Below are 14,050 nucleotides of genomic sequence, written 5' to 3' on the forward strand. Positions count from 1 at the left end.
GGTTTGAGTCTCTATTTGAAAAGAGATATTTATCTGAATTTTTTTAATCGTGTGGAAGATAATTAGATCAAAGGATTTGATAAACTTTGAGATTATAAAAAATAAAAATAAAAAAAGAGCACCCATGTAATAATCTAATATTATCGTTAATACGCTAGGTTAGGTAGATTATTTTTAAATGAAAATATTTTAGCTCAATTCTCAGATAAAACAGTCAAGCCGCTGACTTGGCCAGAAGTTTATTCATAATGGGCCGAGGCCTGCATAAGGCCCGTAAAGGCACCATCTTCCTCATCGCCATGCCCGGAGTCTCTCTCTCTCTCATATCGATCTCTTCGCCATTTACTTTCTCCCAATCGAAGCACTGAATCAGCGATCCCAACGCCAATGTCACGATCCTCTGTCCCAGTCCGGCTCCGGGACAAATTCTTCGGCCGTTCCCGAACGGCATTATCCGGTGAACATCCACTTCTCCGCCGCATCGGTTGTCGAACCTCTCCAGCTCGAACTTCTCCGGGTCGGTCCACAGCTCCGGGTCCCTGTGTATGGCCCACGCGTTCATCAGTACGATTGTGTCCTTCGGCACGTCGTACCCTCCGATTTTGATGTTCTCCGTCGGCGAGCGAGGGACCAGGAGTGGTATCGCCGGGTATAGCCGGAATGTCTCCGACACAACGTTTTGGAGGTAAGGGAGTTTGTCGATGTCTGGTTCATCGATCAGATGGTCTTGTCCGATCTTCTCGTCGATTTCTGATCTTGCCCTGTTCAATGCTTCTGGATGTTTGAGTAGATTGGACATTGCCCATTCCAGGGTCACGGCTGATGTGTCTGTTCCGGCCAGCATCATTGCCTGCATTTGGGATTTTGAGCAGAGTGAATCAGCAAAATTTATGTTCGTATATGAGATTTAGGGTTTCTTTGTGATGAGAGATGGATTAGTGAGGTTATTTTACCAGCATGAGGCCTTTGATTATGATGTCTGTGTTGCAGAGACAGCAAGTGACTGACCATGGTGTTTCCGTCCTTGTCTTGTCTGCAGTCGTCGAGCAGACGCTGTAAGAACTCGTCCATGGCTTCACCAATCGCCTTCACTTTCTTCTCGTACTTATGTCCGAACACTTTCAAGAAAGGCAAGTAATCGGCCGGGTGGCTCGCGCCGCTATTGTCGATGGTCTCAGCCACCAGCTTCTTGAACAGATTCGCCTCTTCCTCGTTACGGATCTCATCCCCGTAGTACCTAGAGATTCAATTGGGTGAACCCAACCCATTTGGGGAGTAAGAATTGACGGAGCGGATTGTACATACATGCATACTCGTATATACGCATATAATATAGGGGTGAGCGTTTCATTTTTCGGTTTGGGTCATTTAGTTCTACCAAGATATATATCAATCGATTGTTATATTATACTCGCATATAAATGCATACATATATATATATATATATTTATATATCTATATATAATAATTTTAGTTAAATATGTAATGGATTAAATGGTTAATCCATTAAATTCATGGTTTTAATGGGCTGTCTGTGAGTATTTTGTCCACACATATGCAGAGGAATTAGCTATAAGCTATATAACAAAATTAGTGAATTCCTCACATGTATAACGTGTTGACTAAAAAAACGCAGATAAAAACAAATTCTTTTCAAAGCATATAAAATAAATGTTTATTTACGATGTGTACCAAAAACTATACACTTTTGTAAACTATTTTTTTTTTAAATATCAAGATAATTTTGTTGGGTCTGAGTATTAGAAACGATGAAGAATTTCAATCCATATAGAGTTTAGATATTTTAATGTGTTTCCTATCTGGTTTGTTTATCTATTCTTTATCATACTGTGATATGAATTACGAATTCTATTAAAAGAGAACTAAATTGTATATTTAAACTCATCCGATTATCAATAATGCACAACACGTTATTCCGCAAATCTTGACACTGAACACGTGCGGGATACAATATGATCCCGTCGCTTTCTCAAGGTATTGGTCAGTCGAGTGGAACAGGGTTGAAGAGCAAAGACCGGACACGATCGGTGGTGTTGGCCTTGTCAGGGCAACCCTGTCCATCGCCGTACAGATAAATGCATTGCGACATGCGTCCCAAATCAAGCGCCGACCGGAGAAAACGTCGATCGTGTGAAGAACTCATGCACGTCGTTATCCTGTCGTTCATCACGTCCCATGCATCGCTGATGACTCCCGTCATGTGTTCACGCGCCAACTTCTCTGAAACTCCCGTCTCGTTCATATAACACTGCATCTAAATATTATCTAATTTAGTTGCTAGCTTTTCTTACAATCATATACAGATTAGTATTTTTAGGAAGTTTAATTATGTCGTTAGTTAATTACCTTCTGAGACGTTAAAACCGTGTTGTCTAAGGAGGCGAAATTGGAGCGCCGTGGTGTGTAAATCTTCGGTTTTCTTACTCATTCTTTCGTTTTCGAGACTCGCAGCGTAGATTTCCTTTAAAATATTTTCGATTCCGTGATCGAAATGATGCGAGACTCCAAGCCTTTGAAGTGTGTCGATGAGCTCGAGCTGTTTGAGAGGACCTTCGGTTTCATGTAGCGTCTTTCTCACGTCTTCCTTTAACAATTTAGCTCTCTCCTGGAAGTTGCTTTGCATCTATATTCCATTATTGTTAAGATCAACATACATACGTATATATACACACACATATATATATGCATGTAAGACAAGAGATTAATCAGACTAGGTGGTCAATTTCGGAAAACGGTGGCGTTTAGCATCTGTCCGTCTTGAGTTCGAATCTTAATTTTGGGGAGAGACATTCACATGAGTCTTGACTTCGACCCAAAATACCTAATTATCAAAAAAAATAACTATGGCTATGGCCGATTTTATCATCCATTTTAGAGTGATTGACGCGCCTTGCTCGGTTACTAAAACGTGTTATATATGACATATACGTGTTTGGTGATCTTAATTTTTGTATATCTCGCATACATACATACACACACAAAAATATACGGAGATGTACTTACGGCATATTCGTTCTGGAGCAAGTGGATACAATTCTGGTCCCAATGAGAAGGCTGATAGTTCGCAGACCGGCGAACAACGGCAGCCTCCGCGGACGTGGTTTTGGCGACGACGGGGCAAACGAAACGCTGAGGAGTACGACGTCGATTTTCCGTTGCTCCGCAAGGGGCATTTCTGTAAATAAGAGGTGAGCCGAGCCAAAGAGAGGCCATTTTTCAAATGATATTATACCCTATTGAAATATTATTTAAAGTGTATGTTGATATGTCGTCGGAGGTTCATTGCATTTTATAGGTGAGGGAAATCTCATGAACCTATTGATTAGGTGTTATAGGAGAATATAGCACATGAAGTTTGATGGTTTCGTGGCCAAATAGTTCGGCCATATTTTTGTTTTTTCAAAGATTATAATTGTAAATCTTATTTTTTCCGCATCATGGAATTTATAACGCATTGTGAAAATCTTTATAAAAATAATCTGATAAATTTCACGTGTTGTTGCGTATAAATGTATATATGCATAAAAAACTCATGTAAAGTACACTCTTACCTCGAATTCGAATCAAGATCTGGAGACGAGTGTTTAGATAAATAAAAATTTATATCATACAACGGCTGTTTTGAATATGAAGATTAGTTAAGTTGATTTATTACAAAAAAAAAAGTTTATATATGTATATGTCTATACGTGAATATCTTTGTACATGAATATATAAACGAATACAACGGCTGTTTTAAATATGAAGATTAGTTAAGTTGAAAGTCCATTAAATCTCTCAGTTACAAAAAAAGGTTTATATATGTATACGTCTATACGTGAATATCTTTGTACATGAATATATAAGCGTATAAATGTATATACGTGTGTGTATATCTGTGTGAAAATGTGCATATGGATGCGGATGTGAGTATATATATTTTTAATCGTTTATATTTACCATTTTTGTGACCTTTTTTTTCCTTAAAAATGGAGAAGCAAGAGTTTGGCATGACCCTTGGATTTGGGCAGCGTTCCTTTGAAGGGGAAAACACATGAAATCAATGCAACCAAATTTTTGGTTTCATAAAAAAAAAATTAGAAATAAAAAGCTAATATTTGGTCACTCGTACGTAGTTCGTAATCCCTCGCTGTTAATCAGGAAATACAATGTCATGGATTGGAGAACCAGATTTGTAATAGGGAGTTCCCAAGTGCCGGGTTGGATAGTCGTATTGCAGCCATTTTGTTCCTAAATACCCGATCTATCTCCTTTCGGACAACCGAAGTGTCCTTGGACGTAGATGTATGCATCCGCATGTTCCTTTCTGTCCAAATAGTGTAGATGATCAATTGCCATGTTACCCGACATTGGTTATTTTTTCGATGTTTCCTTACGCTTTCGATAAAACCATCTCGTATAAGTATTTTATCAACCCGTCAGATTTACTGGGCTCGTGTTTTACCAACAAAAAAAATTTACTGGGCTCATGTTTACAAATTTGATGTTCGATTGTCGATCGGTCCGGGTTAACTCCACCTCGTCCGAACCAGATTCGAACCTCTCAAAGATTATAGTTGTAAATCTTATTTTTTTCGATCATGGAATTTATAACGCATTGTGAAAATTTTTATAAAAATAATCTGATAAATTCAACGTGTTACAGTGTATAAATTTATATATATATAAAAAGATCAACGAAGAATATTCAAAGAATATATATATGATAATCCGGAAGTTTACTCTACTTTCGACCTAACTATATCTATCAGAACATCGGAGAAATACAAATGAATAACCCTATCCAAATGGATATTCGAACTTAGGTTGAAAAATACTTTTGTCCCATCACTTTATATATGAGAAAATTCTAAATAAATATATGGATTTGTTAAAAAAATATTTAAGAAATACATGAATTTGTTAACTCCCAAGAAAAATATATTAATTTGAAAATTTCTCCCAAATCCCTATATTCCGAAAATCCGACAATAATTTTCGATTTAAAGCGATGACATGGTTGACCGAAAAATCTATGTCATCGCCACATCTGCGCCACGTCATAAAAAAAATTAAGTCATCAAAATAACAAATCATCAAAATAAAAATAAATAAATAAGTACAAATAGAATAAAAAAAATATGTTTAAAATATAGATTTCAAAAAAGTATTTTAAAAAAATAAAAATAAAATTTTATATTTTATACATTTAGATATGCATATATATATACATAATTACATATATATATATAATATGTATCTATACACTTATATATACACAAAATGTAACATATAGATTTATGTATATATATATATATGTAATTGTATATTTTGTATATATATACATGTAATTATATATATATACAAAATTTAGCATATATATATTTGTATATGGTATATATATGCATATATATATATATATACATATATCATATATACACATTTATACATATTTTGTATATATATATTATACATATGTAATTATGTATGTATGTATATATATATATATATATATCTAATTGTATAAAATATATAAACAACATTAAAAGCAAGACGAAGATGGTGGAAAACGGTGCTCTGTATTATTGCATTATCAGAAACATATATATACAATACGTAGACAATGTTGTAAGGTGTAAAATGGGTGGACGGGGCTAGGTTCAATTCGGGTCTAGAATTTTTTGGACGGCCCGATCCGCCTATTTATTTTTCGGATCTAGGATCACTGGCCCGGAGTCCAATTTTATAGGGCTTTGAGCGGGTTTTGGTTAAGCTTCGGGTTTTTTTCCTACGATGATGATGATGACAATAATAATAATAATAATAATAATAATAATAATAATAATAATAATAATAATAATAATAATAATAATAATAATAATAATAATAATAATAATAATAATAATAATAATAATAATAATAATAATATTATGAAACATTTAAAAAAATAGCAAACATAATATAAAAAGATATTTTATGATGCAATTAATTTAAAACCCGTAGAAAAAGAATTAATATATTCGTATGCAAACAAATGTTTAAAAATATATATATTTGGAAGCTTTTACATAAACTAATATATATATATATATATATATATATATATGATGTAATATGGTTAAAAAAAATAAAAGTTTTCGTCATTTTAAAAAAGTGTTAATTGGAACTCAACCCATTGGTACAAAACAAAACCAATTCATATGAGGAGAAAAATACAAAACACAAAAACATAATCAAATATAGCAAGCATTAGATTTGATTTAACAGAAAAAAATAATATAAAAGAGGATTACCCAATCTAATATGGCGAGAGAGAAAAAAAAAATCAAACCTGATTCCAACAAATACAAACAGAAATCTCAGAAACAAAAAAAAAAAAATAGAAACGAAGTAATAGAAGCACAATACAAACGTCGATAGCGGTGACTCAACAAAAGGGTCTAAGGTCAAAAAAGAGTTAGGATAATCATAAAGAGGTAAAATTTTAGTTTAGAAAAAAGGGTAGAAAAAATAAACAAAAAATTTAACTGGCCTCAAACTTGACCCGAGACCCGACTATCCCGCAGCCTATTTAGCCCGAGACTTGAAAGCCCGAAGTTTAATAAACCTATATTTTTTAGATCCACGTCCTTATTATTTTTGGGTAGGATCAGACCGGTTTCGGATTTTGAATTTAATTAACATCCCAAGAAAAGAAAAGAAACAGAAATGGTACATGAGTGATTACAGAAATATATACATTTCCTTACATAATTTCTTTTAAATCAAGATAGATACTATTGAACTTTATTATGGAACTTTTATTTTTTTTATCTCGCACATGTGGTAAAACTTTGTATTTTGATTATTTTTAATTTGTATTTTTTACCGTTTATCTTTTATACGTTTGAAGTATTTGATTTTTGAATATTTAATTAAGGAGTTGAATTCATATACAATATATCCGAAAATCTGTTATTTTTTTAATATTAAAAAAAACAATAATGTTTCCGACTAATAAGTATAACCCTTGCATGGAGCTCTGTATCTTTCAACTGACATGCAATAGTTGCGCAGAACTTCTAACTTCTAAGAATTCTTTGCATCTTTTTAATTTCCCTTTTCTTATAACATGAAAGCATACCAACAAGGCAACATGAAAACATGCTTATTGACCCAAAAATGGAAACAAAAAAAAAAGTGGAAAACATATCTTTTGTTATTCCAATAATACCCTCACACAAACATGGTATTAACATGAAACCCAGCCTAGTTCAGTTCCTGAGAAGTCGAAGAACCGTTGAGGTGAAAATGTTGCTTGCCTCTGTTGAAGAAACTCTGCAACCTCTTTGATGCTTCAAGAATGTTTTCCCTGTGTCCAAACCCGCTGATTCTGAGATACTCTTCACCCCCGGGTCCGAAACCCGAGCCTGGAACCGTCGTTATATGAGTGTTCTCAAGAATCTCAGCAAACACGTCCCATGATTTCGAGCCCGGGAAGTGAACCCACAAGTACGGAGCGTTTTCGCCGCCATAAACGTTGAACCCCGCAGAGGCGAAAGTGTCTACAAGTATCTTCACATTCTCTTTGTAGTAGTTGATCACGGCACGTAAATCCTGTCATGTTTTCACCATAATCAGCATTTTTATGTCAATATTCAACAAGTTTAGACCATTGTCCGGGAGAAGAAACTGATGAAAACAAAGAATATTTGAACAAAATGGGAGATGCAAACATCAGAGGATCTAAGTAAGTGAAAATAAAAACTGAATTCTTCAACAGAGGCAAGAAACTTTTTCACTTCACCTCATTACGAGCGCATTCAGGAGTTCAAGAACTATCGTTTTTAGATTTGCAATGAGTACCTTGAGGCCTGCAGAAGAAAGACAAGCTAGTCCACCGGCCTGAACGATGTTTGATGCTCCGTTAAATGTGGTCGTCACAATGCGTCGGAAATCATTTATGACAGGGAAACCGTTTGAATATGAGAGCTTCTCAGGAATGACTGTCCAACCAAGCCTAACGCCCGTGAACCCAGCGAACTTGGAGAATGACGAAATCTCAATCGCAACCTGGAAGAAAACCGATTACAGAAGATGATTACGTATTAGACATTTATGGGAAAGCTGCAACATATAATGGCGGTGCTCTCTTAACTGTGTTTTTTCGCTATCTAACATGTTTTCCATCCTATTCTTTTCAGATGCAATATTGCTCATGCATGGCTATTAACACAAAAACTAACAGTTAAATGCTTCATCAGGTAATCAATCCTTACCTCTCTAGCACCAGGAATTTCAAAGATAGATCGTGGACTGTCGTCTTTGATAAAAGCAGCATATGCTGAGTCGAAAACAATAATTGAACCGTTGCTCTTGGCAAAGTCGACTAACTGTTGTAACTGTTTCCGGGAAGCAGCATAACCAGTGGGGTTGTTTGGAGAACAAAAGAAGATTACATCCGTTCTTGGGGTCATTGCCAGGTTAGGGAAGAAATTACTTTTCGGTCCACAGGGCATATATACAACGTTCTGGTACTTCTGCGTAGCTTCACTATAGTGATTCGTCTGACCAATTATGACACCCGAATCTATGTAAGCCTGCACACAGAAAAGTTTTATGAAAATAACGCCCAGAAATCGTTGTCCCGTGCTGTGTTTCTCGTCTTCATTTTTATTACAGAGAAACATTATATTCAATGAGACAATTGAATGAAACAAGGTATCAAGAAAATAGTTAAATTTCCTCTATCTTAAAGACGATGTTAAGTTCTCCCTTTGAAGGTTTCGGCTTCATAGAGTGTTTTTAATCTCGGCTCTAGACAGTGTTTTTAATATCATCAGTGCCAAGTAAGCAATCATAACCATTAAATTTTTTAAGCGAACGGATTAAAGAGAGCACAATAAAGCATTTGATGTAGACAAGAAATGTCAAATATGGGAAGGAGCACTGTGATGTTACCGGAAAGGTTGGGTCCTGCACAGCAATTGTGACATTGGAACCTAGAAGCAGCTACAAATATAAAGCAAATAAGTAGGAAACAGATAAGATCACAACAAAATACCAGAAAAAGGTCAGTTGTTTCGCTTACCTGAAGGCGGGAAATATCGCTCTGTGCACCATCTGATACAAAAACCTCATTGCTCTTAACTTTTAGATTTTTGTAAAATGTATCAGCGATAGCTTTCCTCAAGATCTGGCATAGAAAACAAAATGTCGATAAAGCCGAGTAGATTTGTCACGGAAGTTCATTTCAGACAGATCATTATGAACATGGACAGTCACAGGCAAGATATGCGTAACAAGGTAACCCTTAAATGAGGCTCCAGTTTAGCACAAACAGACAAGAAAACGATTCTAAATATAATGCTTTCCTTGAAATCAATTTAGAAAAGTTAACAAGGACCCTGGTAAACACGGGAGTAGGAAACACATACCAGATGCTAGTGAGAAATGCACACATGACAATGGCTATGTACTATTTCCATCAAAATATACGAATACATAGAGCATATTTACCTCATTCCCTTGTTCCAGACCATACCCTCTATAACCTGCAGCTGTAGAAAGGCCACGTGCATACTGCAATAATAACAGTATCAAAAAATACATGTTCTTAGCGAGAGTTTTAGAAGCCAACTGAAGTAAAAAAGAAAATAGATGATAAAAATGTAGTAACAAGTCATACATTAGACATATGTGAAGTAATCAGTTCTGGTATAGGCACAGTTGTATCACCAATCCCGAGGCTTATTAATTTTGCACTTGGATGCTTTTCAAAATGCTGAAGCTCACGTATTGAGATCTAGCACAAAATAGAAGCTGTCAGTAGAATAGATGTCCCATTGGCATACATATAAAAGATAAATAGATATCGAAAATCATGGATGTTACCTCAGGAAATAAATAACCATTCTTCAATTTCTCCAAGTTCACATTTCGAGATACTTTGGTGCAATGACCTGTTACAAAATAGAGCAAGCATAGCAGAGCCAACAAGCTATAATGTCCAAATGTAGAAACTACATAGTGCATAAAAACCTTACCGAGTTCTTTTGTCTGGGAATCAGCTCTGCAGTAATAAAAATAAAATGAAAGGATTAATACAAAGCATTAATTAAACTAACCACAAGAAAACATTGAGAAATGAAAAGTTCTAGCACATGGATTCATTTGTTGAATGTAAACCAGTACCTAGCCTTCACATTCTCAGGGGGTAAAGGGTTTACACATGGCACAGAACTGGATAATGTTACGTTGAACATTCTTTAAATTCAAAGTTATGACACCTCCAAAGTCCTACTCCAATTTCAGCTATGCAATACCGATGTTACAGCTTAAGGATGGTAAGATATATATACTACTTCAGAAAATGTCATTCATCACTATTATATTGTCTTTATGTCAGCTTCAGCTGGATATAATACACATATGCTGTAGAAATTTCTGTAGCACCCAATCCAGGCACGGCTTCTGAGTCGATGAATTCACATCATGTCCTTTTATTGTCCATTTAATCATGGACTAAGACATGAATGTATTCTTTTAATTGTATAACAATAGAGAAGGACAATGTTTTTTTCCACACTTACTTTCTTCCATTTTCCACATTCTGATCACATAAGCTTCTGGACCAATGCAATGTATCTCAATAAAGGTTATTAAAAAGACTCTAACACACTTGGGAAATGGAACCACAAACGTACTAAGTAGAACATAGATCGGAAAGTAACTGATAGAAATTGCTGTCTAAATGAATACAAAGAACTCTTCTAGTACATCAACAACTCGATATTCTATCTGAGCCACTCTCAATTGGAATCATAGGATTCAAGGATCAACCAAAGGGTTTCCACGAATCAGTTTTTATCTTACTAAGATTTCCACTCAGATTCACAAGAAACTGGCATCTTAGTAAGATTTCCATTAACACCATACAGTTTACAGTGGATGCATTCAAGAGCATTTTCATCAAAGGGTATAAAATAAGTTGCACACATAATAAGTGTATCTCCTCTGGGTATCATTAATTCAATGCAGGAAGCTGTTGGTAATTCAGAAATTATGTGAGACAAACCACAGCTTTGGAGAACTCCATGTTCACGCAATCTATGAAGGAAAGCATGGGAAGAACCAGACAACACAGACTTGTGTCCTGATATTATAACAAACAACCAAACAGCCAATTACTTATTAAGAAACTGTTCCAGTAATTCATGTATGGATGCCATGCTTAACCACTGATCATACGCCTGGAGGAATGATGATATGATGTTTTTATTGTTTAATTATACCATAAATGGTTCTGGTACCATATAAACTAAACTATTGTTTTTTTCCCATAGGAAAACTTCCCTGATAAGTTGACAATTCCTGTAGAATTCTCCACAAGTTCATTAAAGCCATCACAAGTCATTGTCTATAACTCAAAACTATTAAAAATACCAAAAGGTGGTCCTTTACCAGAAAATAAAGAACCTACACTCCGACGAGAAAATTTGTTCAAACTAATGCTGTCATCTGATGGCTTCAACCTTCAAGTTTACAGGAAAGTACCCGAAACAGGACATTGGACATTAGCCCTTTCAAACAAGCAAAGGAAATGGCAAAGAAACTTCACAGAAACCATCATGGTTTTGACAAAACAATAGGAAATACTTGAACAAAGATCAAATTGACATCACAAATTGGAAAAGAAAAACACAAAAACAGAATAAAACATCCATCTTGACTAACCAAATCGTGTCCAAGAGCTTCTGCTCAAGACTCAAGTATAAAAGTCAAATCCATATAATATTAACACATCTTCAGAAGAATATACCCAATTATCTCAATTATTAACACTCTAGTCAGCAAACAATCTTCTAATATTCAAAAAATGTGGAAAACTATGGGCTTATTGGCTTCACACTGACCTTAACTACTGCTTCAAGTTCAGCAAAAACCCTAATCTCCACCTGCCCATCTCCTGAAAATCATTGACGAAATCGAATATGGAATTAATAATTCGATTTATACAGTGTTTGACTAATGTGAAAACGGAAACTCCTCAGAACACTGGAATTACAATTTCATATCACGCGACATGGAAAAACAACCCTATGAAGAAAATTGTTTAGGAATCCTCGATCGGTCAAGGGAAAATAAAATTCAAATTCCATGGAAAATTATGCTGAGCACGAGGAATATTGTAATTCAAAATGTAGAAATTTACGGAGAGAATCAAGGTACGTTATCTTCTGGTTGAGTTGTCTGGTGCTTGTCTTTGACGAGATCTTCCGAGGAGAAGATTAAGACAGCGAACGACAAAATTTTTCGCCGGAAAGCTCTTGATTCTTCCATTTCTCCGTCATACATTCCGGCGGCTGAATTTGCCGTCCCGGCCAAGATATGAAAATACTGAATTGAGATATATATTTTATATTTAAATATATTATCTTCATAAAAAGTAACGATACATTACGCGTTGTGGTTTGTCAACCAAAAGTGCCTTATTTAAATCCAATTTGTTATTTTCACATAATGTTTATATTTTATATTATAATACGTAATCTTCACCGATCCAAATTGTTATTTAAATAAGTTAGAAACAATTAGTATTATTTTAATCGTCTAGTTTATGAACCCAATCGCTTTGTCCCTGTGTTCAAACTACTAAATAAATACAAATAAATATTTCCGATTTTAAATATTTTAACAAGTTTGTTTACAGTTTATACCCCCTTTCCTCGGTTCATTATTAATTTAATTACCAAAAAAAATGCTTGTTTAACATTTTATACAGGGGTGACCATTTCGGGTTCGGTTCGGTTCGGTTATATTCGGGTTCGTTTATTTCGGTTATATGAAAATTATAACCATTCGGTTTTTATATAAATTTCGATTCGAATCGGTTCGGTTATTTTTCGGTTCGTTTCGGTAAAAAATTCATTTTTTCAAAGAAATTATCGGGTTTTTCGGTTATTTTTTATTCAGTTCGGTTTTATTTTTTCGGTTTTAAGAAAATAATAACCGTTTGGTTTTGATGTCGGTTTCGGTTCAGATATGGTTATGTCTTATTCAATCCGGTTTGGTTCGGCTCGGTTATTCGGTTAATAACCGAAATGACCACCCCTAATTTTATATATATTTTTTATATTATATTCTGATTATAATTGGGAATCATATTCATGTGATTAAAAATATGTTTTATTGATGTTTAAATTTATTTTAATTGAATATGCTACGTCCTAAGAAGCATCATAAGTCGGCCGAAAGTGATCAATTAAACCCTTTTAGCAATGCGTTTGGGTTGTCCTAGGTTCACTAGGAATGGGCTTGAATCGGGTTTTGTAACTTAGAAATCTCTAAAGAAAACGAAATTGATGAATAATGCCATATATTCTTTAATATTTTTCAATTATTTTACTAGATATTTGATAATACTTTTTCTTTTTTCAATTTTTATAATTTAACTATTCCTAATTTGTCTTGAACCATAGATATTAAATATTAAACCCTAAACTAATAAAAACTTGCGAACCAATTCTAAATCTGAAACCGTAAATTCTATTTAAGAGTTTAGGATTAGTTTAGATTTTAAATTTTATATTCAGAATTTAGAGTTTAAGTTTGACGTTAGGTTAAATTAGAATAGTAAAATGAAAACAACCGAGAAAAAAAATAAATTACATAACGAGTAACCTAATACAATGAAAGAAGGATATTCAGAGAGAGTAATATGAAAAGAAGTGGTCAAATTAAATAAAATAATTAGAAGTATATTTAGTGGAGATAGAAGCGTCATAAAAAGCCCAAGGCCCGTTACTCGATCCGAGATCCGAGTCCGTCCGTAAATTTTATTGGTTTGGGCTTTCAAAAAGGAGGCCCATTCGCTTTTCGGACTAAATACGGGCTTGGAAATGGGCCAGCCCATAGACATGTATTGGACCTTAATAATATTTCCTTCGGCCCATAAGAAACCCTAATTCTCCTATCGTTTTCCTCCCCTCATTTCGGCTTTCTTGCCCTATTCCTTTCTTCCCTCTATCTCCATTCTCTTCGATCTCCAATCTCCAATATTCATCATTAT

The 14,050-nt window shown here is 34.6% G+C and overlaps 2 protein-coding genes and 1 pseudogene across 6 annotated transcripts; all 3 read right to left on the bottom strand.

Annotated features, from left to right (window-relative positions):
- Nucleotides 1–212: 212 nt before the first annotated feature.
- On the bottom strand, nucleotides 213–1,242 carry LOC104820168 (annotated as a pseudogene).
- A 675-nt stretch (nucleotides 1,243–1,917) lies between these two features.
- On the bottom strand, nucleotides 1,918–3,258 carry LOC104819499 ((E)-beta-ocimene synthase, chloroplastic-like). Of its 2 annotated transcripts, none has more exons than XM_010549601.1 (3): nucleotides 3,025–3,258; nucleotides 2,368–2,644; nucleotides 1,918–2,269 (listed from the first exon to the last, which is right to left on the bottom strand). In XM_010549601.1, exons 1-3 carry the CDS (start codon nucleotides 3,232–3,234, stop codon nucleotides 2,226–2,228), a joined length of 531 nt encoding a protein of 176 aa, XP_010547903.1. In that variant the 5' UTR covers nucleotides 3,235–3,258; the 3' UTR covers nucleotides 1,918–2,225. The 2 variants fall into 2 exon arrangements, with proteins under 2 accessions (XP_010547903.1, XP_010547902.1); XM_010549600.1 differs by having other exon boundaries at nucleotides 1,918–2,275.
- Nucleotides 3,259–7,084: 3,826 nt separating this feature from the next.
- On the bottom strand, nucleotides 7,085–12,392 carry LOC104819500 (aminotransferase ALD1). 4 transcript variants are annotated; one of them, XM_010549604.2, is made up of 10 exons: nucleotides 12,211–12,392; nucleotides 11,895–11,947; nucleotides 9,874–10,051; nucleotides 9,668–9,784; nucleotides 9,499–9,561; nucleotides 9,071–9,175; nucleotides 8,941–8,991; nucleotides 8,259–8,579; nucleotides 7,846–8,052; nucleotides 7,085–7,596 (listed from the first exon to the last, which is right to left on the bottom strand). In XM_010549604.2, the coding sequence occupies exons 3-10, from the start codon at nucleotides 10,012–10,014 to the stop codon at nucleotides 7,249–7,251; spliced, it is 1,353 nt and encodes a 450-aa protein (XP_010547906.1). In that variant the 5' UTR covers nucleotides 10,015–10,051; nucleotides 11,895–11,947; nucleotides 12,211–12,392; the 3' UTR covers nucleotides 7,085–7,248. The 4 variants fall into 4 exon arrangements, with proteins under 4 accessions (XP_010547906.1, XP_010547907.1, XP_010547905.1 ...); XM_010549605.2 differs by having other exon boundaries at nucleotides 12,194–12,392; XM_010549603.1 differs by lacking the exons at nucleotides 11,895–11,947; nucleotides 12,211–12,392 and adding an exon at nucleotides 10,174–11,878 and having other exon boundaries at nucleotides 9,874–9,941; nucleotides 10,026–10,051.
- Between the last annotated feature and the right edge of the window lie 1,658 nt (nucleotides 12,393–14,050).

The sequence above is a fragment of the Tarenaya hassleriana genome, unplaced genomic scaffold (assembly GCF_000463585.1).
Source record: "Tarenaya hassleriana unplaced genomic scaffold, ASM46358v1 Cleome3, whole genome shotgun sequence".
Classification (NCBI taxonomy): Eukaryota; Viridiplantae; Streptophyta; class Magnoliopsida; order Brassicales; family Cleomaceae; genus Tarenaya; species Tarenaya hassleriana.

Excerpts from the sequence above, each read along its gene's own strand:
- LOC104819500 (XM_010549602.2), bottom strand. The coding sequence starts at position 10,244 with ATGTTCAACGTAACATTATCCAGTTCTGTGCCATGTGTAAACCCTTTA. Across the intron at positions 9,785-9,873 it reads ATGGTTATTTATTTCCTGAG|ATCTCAATACGTGAGCTTCA; the intron begins GTAACATCCATG and ends ATTTTGTGCTAG. Across the intron at positions 7,597-7,845 it reads TTTCTTCTGCAGGCCTCAAG|GATTTACGTGCCGTGATCAA; the intron begins GTACTCATTGCA and ends AAAACATGACAG.
- LOC104819499 (XM_010549600.1), bottom strand. The coding sequence starts at position 3,234 with ATGGCCTCTCTTTGGCTCGGCTCACCTCTTATTTACAGAAATGCCCCT. Across the intron at positions 2,645-3,024 it reads TGCTCCAGAACGAATATGCC|ATGCAAAGCAACTTCCAGGA; the intron begins GTAAGTACATCT and ends AATGGAATATAG. Across the intron at positions 2,276-2,367 it reads CGGTTTTAACGTCTCAGAAG|ATGCAGTGTTATATGAACGA; the intron begins GTAATTAACTAA and ends GATAATATTTAG.